This window comes from Phalaenopsis equestris, unplaced genomic scaffold (assembly GCF_001263595.1).
Source record: "Phalaenopsis equestris unplaced genomic scaffold, ASM126359v1 Scaffold207403, whole genome shotgun sequence".
Classification (NCBI taxonomy): Eukaryota; Viridiplantae; Streptophyta; class Magnoliopsida; order Asparagales; family Orchidaceae; genus Phalaenopsis; species Phalaenopsis equestris.
This window is the reverse complement of record NW_018226737.1, coordinates 56,971-64,498: the sequence shown is the minus strand read 5'-3', so window position 1 is coordinate 64,498 and position 7,528 is coordinate 56,971. Positions and strand designations below refer to the sequence as shown.

Here is a 7,528-nt window from a genome sequence, read left to right as displayed (position 1 = left end):
GCGTTGATAAGTGTAACTTTACAATTATTGAATATTTATTACGTCCATATTTATCTTGTATTTTTAAGCATATATAAAGTCGCGGTCACCTATCCGATACGATGGTACTAAGATGTATGTGTGGTTAGATTTTCAATTCTCTTTATTTATAATTCTTCTATACAACAGTGTCAAAAACTTGCTTCCGAAGCAAGTAAGAGTGCAACTGTTATATTTAAATATTGATTTTTTACTCACATATATGTATCTTTACCAAGTAATATTGGATGGTAATTTTGATAAGGTAAACAACTGACTAAATTTAACTAGATTTTTGTAAGATGAAAGCAATGAAAATAAAATATCTTTTTCCTTATCATGAATGAGTAATAAGTATAGGAATTTTGTTGTGGTAGTATTAAAATTGTGTTGTGCTAAATAGGAGCAATATTATTCTTTACCCTTACTAGAGATGCTATAAAAAACATTGGCTAATCTAAAGTTTGAATAGTCCTGAAGACGGGCTAGATAAGGAAGATACTAGTTCCTACTCTAGAGTTCTCTCTTCTCTCTCCACTACGGGGCTAACATCTCGTATAAAAACCTAAAATAATAGACTGAATTGAGGGCTTTATCCTGTCACTCTAAAGTCCTCTAACTCTACACCCTTCAAAGTTTATCTCCTTATTTATTTGCATTCAACCATACGAATTACGTTCTCATCCATACAATCTCATGTGATTTTACTTTTAGTTGACTGAGGCAATACCATCACGGATCTTACATGTTCTCAATGTTCCGGATCTTACATGTTCTCACAACAAATATTAACATCTCAATTGGCCAAATCAAGAAGTAAATGAAGTACAAGGATTAAATCATCACAACTTATTCCAGCATTATAGATCAATACTTCACTTAACTTCCTTCCAACACTTAATTACTTTTCATTTTAAGGAAAAAAGATAAGGAAAACTACTCAGAATTCATGGAGAAAACAACAGAAATTAAGTTTAAAAGTAGAAATCATGTAAAAGCACAAGAATTCTAAATTAAAACTAAATATATTCACAAAGATGAAAACTTATCTCAAATTCCTCTCCACCAAACTCTTGAAGTTCCTTTGAATCTCTTCCTTTCTCTTACAATCCTCCCCGGGTCTGGTTGCCCAACCTAGACGGTTAACATCTCTCTATTACACTAAAAAACTACAATGGATTCTTACTTTGAACTATCTAATCACTTTCTCCTTCACTAGGAATGAGAAAAGTGAGAATAAGCTCTAAGTATGATCCTACAACTCCTTACTTTCTAAATGTATCCTAAGTCTTCTATATTTATATCTCTTATCGTCACTTTTTTCCTTCCTTTCTTCTTCAATCCAAGTCCTTTTTTTATAGTTTTCCAAAAGGTGCTTTGGTTTCTCTTCAAAATGTCTCCACATTCAATGAATCTTCCAAGATTTTCTTCTTTTCAGGAGCCATTTCAATGTATTTTCGTGCCCATTAACTATAATTCACGTTTTCACCAAGAGTTGCTTCAAAAACCCCTTCGAAATTCGTCCAAAATTTCTTGAATTTTCATCATAACTACCTCCAGTGCATAAGAGCAAGGTCTTTAACGCTTAGGCTCGACATTCTCTGTTTCCTTACACTTAAGCGTCAGTCCTGGGCACTTAGGCGCCATAGTTCATTTTCACACATTCTTCATTTTTGCTTTAAATTTAATCCTTTTTCACTGCTTTCACCATATTTTATCCACTTAATTGTACTTGAAAGAAAAACACACAAATGCATTCTATTAGAGCACAATATCCTCAAAAATAGGTATAAAAATTTGTACATAAATGCTATATATTTTAGGTGTATCAAGGATGCAGTGAAACACCAATGCCAAGTAGAAATGCTCATTGGATATATATAGCTTAGTATAGAAGCACATGATAAGTAGAGTAAAGATAGTCGTACCTTGTAAAAAATGCTCTCAAGATATATAGCTCAACACCAATTTGCTGGAAAGGAAATTTCAAAGCTTTAATTCTTTATGAAGATTGCTCTCAAGGAAAAGATCATAACTCTGAGGAGTTGGGAAGGCAAGGATCAAGGGCTAATTCCTTATAGAAATCCTTATGGATAGATAGTTCAACTTTGAGGCATTGAAATTGTAGTGTCATGATGTTGGTGTCGTATGAAAAAGGCTCTCAAGATGAATAGCTCACCACCAAGGAATTGGAAAGGCAACATCGAGGCACCAATCTCCTCAAATGGAGATAAGGATGTCTTAAGGATGAAGATCTCTGATACCAAAAGCACAATGTTGCCAAATGAGGTGAGAATTAAGTCATTAGCCATAAGATTGTGGCATGAGCTCATACTCAAGTTTTTCAAGAAACAAATGAGATATTTATCTGAAATATATACTGCATAAAAAATGATGACAACAATCCCAATGTTTCCTTATGAGTCGTTCTTTAAGGATTATAGATTCAAACTCGGTTAGTCCTCCTGGAAGTAGAAGCACACATGAAGAGTAAAAAAACTCAAGAAAATAAATTTTACTCAAAAATCTTATGCTCAATGTTACAAAAGTATCTATACATTTATAAAAGAGATAAAGAGATACAAATACATAAACCTACGTCCAACTCACTTGATTTTTACCTCCCCTCCTTATTTCATATATATAAATATATCATCACTATCATACCTATCACCACAATGATAAACATTATCATTATTATCTCTAGCACTATTATCATACCTAACACTATCCTAACAACATGAAATCCTTTTTGTGAGCCATGACATAAGAGTTGAGTGATACATATACTATTTAGGGTATATTATCATGACACAAAATCATAATATGCAACCCAAAATATAATATCAATAAAAAAAACCAATAATATAAATATAATTATATACATCTTAAGTACATAAACTTAAACTTTAGGATGATGAAGACCAAAATAATGATTTTTCTCTACATCAAAAATCAAATAATGATCAAATAATTGTTTGAATAATGATTTAATATTGATCAACTAAGGATTGAACATTGTTCAAAGCATTTTAAAAATAATTACTAAATAAATCTCTTAATAATGATCGAAAAATATTTAAAAAATGATCAAATAATCTTCTAAGTATAATTAAATTATTTTTGAATAATGATAAAATCATTTTAAAAAAAAATCTTCAAATGCTACTTGAATAATTAATTAACTTGGAATAATGATTATATCATCCTTGAATCATCTTTGAATAATAATCAAATATAAAATAATTATTGTTTCATCTTCAACCATGATTTACCAATGTTCAATCAATATCCAATACTTGCATTACTTAATTATTGATTCATCTTCGATCATAGTATGTACATGAGCTTGAATAAAGATCCAACCATCTTTAATTCATCTTCAACCATTATTGATCAATGTTTGATCATACTTCAATCCTCATCAGAAGATAATATGAAGATGACTTGATTATGATTCAATAATCCTTTAATCAAATATCTAGCTTTTAAATTATTATCTACTACGTTTTGCGTTTATGTTTTGGTCCAAAATATAAATATTTTTGTCCAAAATAAGTTTTTTTGGGCATATTAAGATATAGATAGCTATGAGGCATATAAAGTCAAATTCTTAAATAAACCTCTTATAGAAAAATAGATAATTTATTTTCTCAGAATTATTATTATATAAAGATATTTTTTGAAGTTTAGGATTCTCATCACTTTACCATCAATTTCGTCATTTAATCTATCCAATTATTTAGAGCATTTAATAAAAATAAATATTTAAAATTTGTCCTTATCAATTCTCATCTGGAGTGCCGTAGCCTCCCACTACCTTGAAAAAGAACACTCGTGTTCTCATTTTCAACAACTAGCCCTTAAAATAAAAATAAAAATAAAAAATAAAAAATAGGCTTTCTAGAACGCCCCTTTGATCTCCGACCTGTTTTCTTAATGAAAATAGATATCCAAAGAGAAAAATTATTAGATACGGACACCGTAAATCTTACGTGCGGTATACAATCTGAACAGTAAAAAAATTAGAATGAGTCTCAGTCTAACAATAAAAAAAAAAAAACAAAAAGATGTATTTCGATGATCCCGTGTGGCATCCGTACACAATAATCGCTCGTATGAAGGACCAGCTTTCGGCTAAATCCAGCCAAATCCTGGAATTCAACAATTTTAGTATAGAATAATAAATTTCTTTATAAATATAATATTTTTATTATGTAATTACGGAGAATATATAAAAATAAATGGACTGTGTTGCATATTTCTATATATAAGAGCATGATTTGTCATCAGTAAAATAGAGCGTGAAAATCAATAATCTTATAGAAGCATCTCAAATAATTATATTTATTCAAGTATTCAATGGAAGAGTAGTTTTAACCACTGATATTTTATTAAAATTCTAAGGCCAATAACATGCACTAACTTAACACTGATCATTTCGCACGTGGACATTTAAATAATATATTGACCATGTTATAAAAAATATTATTAAAAGTAAAAGTATTTAGGAAAAAAATATACATGCTTATAAAATATATACTCATACGCAATTTTTTTATATATCACAATTCGTTGATTTTTTCTTAACTTTCAGCGATAAACAAGCAAAACGGAAGCAAAGAGATTCCTCCAATTATTTGCTTGATTAATTTCAAGTCCACGGCAGCCGCCACAGACTCGTGTCCACCACGATCTGGATAAACCAGTCAGAAAAGAAAGGGGCATTTACAAACATACCACTCAATTTCTATGTATTTACATATCTAACACCTATACTCTAATTTTTATATTTACACCCAGCCCAAATCTTTCATATCATAAAAAATACCATTATTTTAACTTTCAAAAAGTGAAATACACTTCTCATGCATAAATTAGGTGACATACATACATACATCTATATACATACATCTATATATATATATATATATATATATATATAAAGATATACTTAGGTGCTAAATATGTAAATACATAAGCATTGAGTGGCGTCCATGTAAATCTTCCAAGAAGAAAGCATGCCATGCGATACAAGCAAATGGCAGGAATGTTAAAACAAACAACTTGGAAACCAATAAATAAATACTGGGCAAAAATATTAACAGAAACACGTCACTCTATTGTTTTCTGTTCTCAATAAAATTCAAATCCCAGTGGCTCACAAGATAATATTTACACCTCACAGCCAAAAAAAGATGAAGTTGAAGAAAAAAGCATATATGTCAACCATTTTACAGTAGAATAAAAAACTAATTAATGAAAGTGCTTGGGACTTTCCGGAGTAAATAACTTAACTTTACTCAGCTCAGCTGCAGCGCGTGCAGCAGCTAAAGCATGCTCAGCTGTGGCAAGAGCGGCCTGAGCTCTCTCCATAGCATCCAGTGGCCGCTGATTGGCCTCTGTTTCACTTTCACTGGATTTTAGCACTATGTTCTTTGGGCTGGACAATGGGGATTCTGTCCTGGAAGCGTGGTTATTGAGTTCTTTGGATTCCTGCTTACCAATCTTGGGTGATGAAACATCAGTTGGGCTCTTTATGGGAGGTAGGGGGATTGAACCATCCTGCATTAGGAAAAAAGGAATCTGTAGAAGTTGCAGAGCATCATCTAGTTTCGAGATAACAAAAACGATATTTGGAAAACGATGATGCTTCATTCTCACGAATGGTTCTTTTGAATGTTTATGGAAGTAATTATTTATGGAATTTTAATGCAGCGCAGAAGGAAAAGATTTTGGCTTGTTCTTTGGCTTCTCTAGTAGGGAAGATAGGCATTGACGAACATATAGATGACATAAGATCAGCAGATATGAGCTCAGCCTGAAGACACAGGAAACATAAATAAAATTTGAATGTTCTTGTTATGAAAAGTGAAAAGATACCTGGTTAATCCTTGTTCTGATGAAATTAATCAAGGAGAAATGAACATTGCACATTTCTCCTGATTTGGTTATTCCTCACGATCACATTTCGACCCAAAGTTTATATTTTGGTAATGTTATATGGATATTAGTTTTTTACAACACTTCGATCCATTTTGCTAATTTTTCAACTTTTTTGTTATATTTTACTATGAACTTTGGGATGGTTGAACTATGTTTTAAAACAGGTTGGATTTAAATTTGTCTAGTAGACACACCACCAGAGCACTCACAATCGTTGCAGAAAAAAGGGAACGATAAAGACCCAAAGAATTAGGTCGGACCAAAATTATTACTTGTATGGCTTGTAGGCTTATGATCCCCTTTCTATACATGTAACATGTTACGATCCAGCCCGGGAATTGAAATTAACCAAGACAAGAACGATGCTCGGGCAGCAAAAAAATTTTTCTATTATCCTTTTTCTATTACTAACAATTTAATATTCAAAAAAAAAATGAAAAACTGCTTAAAAAAGAAATTAAGAATCTATTTGGGCCAGCTAAAGTTATTTGAAGAAACAGCTGTGAAGCTTTTGAAAAAGAAGTTGCAGCGGCTATTACAAAAAAAAATATTTTTTTGAAAAAGTCAGATCACAGTTTTCTAGCAGCCACTGCAAGTGGCTAGGTCTGGTGTGAAAATACAAATTTCAGATGCAGTTTTTTTAGAATGCAAACAATGCGCAATTTTGCAAAACAGAAAAGGCTGCGGTGCAGCACCACACCGCCATCACAACGTTGCTTCAAACACACCCTAAATTAACAAGTAGAAATATGTACCTTTCTAATAACTGTTCTCGCCTCATACACACTATCTCCTCTTCTATTCATTTTAATCAAAAACTTAAACTTGAAAAAAAAAAGTTAAAGCAACATGAGTTATCTATATATAACCTAGAAACAATCATAATTCTAAGCTATAGTAACCCAAGGGAAAAAATTCAATATACATGATGTTCTTTCATATGTTTATAGAAATATTGGAATATGTTAATCTTTAATATTTTATAAGAAATCTTATATATGCTAATGCATGTATCAATGACTTTTTCTAAATGAAAATACTCAAATCTTTTATATGCATTTACTGTTTTACTTTATACTCTTTACATAAAAATCTATCTCTTTGAGGATCACCGTCAATAAAATCTAGCATACCCTTGACCAATATTATCTCTTCTATACAACGGTTAGCGATTTAAACATCATAATTGTCCATGGTGTAAAGACCCTTACCTGTCCTTGACTGATATTATCTTGTGAATACAACGGTTAATGATGTAAACATCACAATTGTCTGGGGTGGATAAGCACTGTCTACTGACCTCTGCCCAATATTATTTCGTTGACACAACGGTTAGTAATCTAACTATCACACTTGTCTGGGTGGTAGAAAAGCCTTTATGATCACGGGTACATTGGTGTCCCCTGCCTGTATCGTTAGAGGGTGAACTCCTCTGAACATGCACATACAAACATTCATACATAAGTTTATTATTCTTCCATATCATGCATTCTCTTTTTATGAAACACTTTACATCTATATGTTAATGAATAGTGTAATGTGTATATATATATATATATATATA

General features: G+C 31.3%; 1 protein-coding gene across 1 annotated transcript in view; it reads right to left on the bottom strand.

Annotated features, from left to right (window-relative positions):
• Positions 1 to 5,113: 5,113 nt before the first annotated feature.
• The window catches only part of LOC110036498 (IST1 homolog), a 26,003-nt gene continuing 23,588 nt past the window's right edge, over positions 5,114 to 7,528 (bottom strand). Inside the window, exon 6 of the mRNA XM_020740958.1 lies at positions 5,114 to 5,583. Within this exon, the coding sequence (XP_020596617.1) occupies positions 5,275 to 5,583 (309 nt within the window). The 3' untranslated portion in view covers positions 5,114 to 5,274. The remainder of the gene's footprint in view (positions 5,584 to 7,528) is intronic.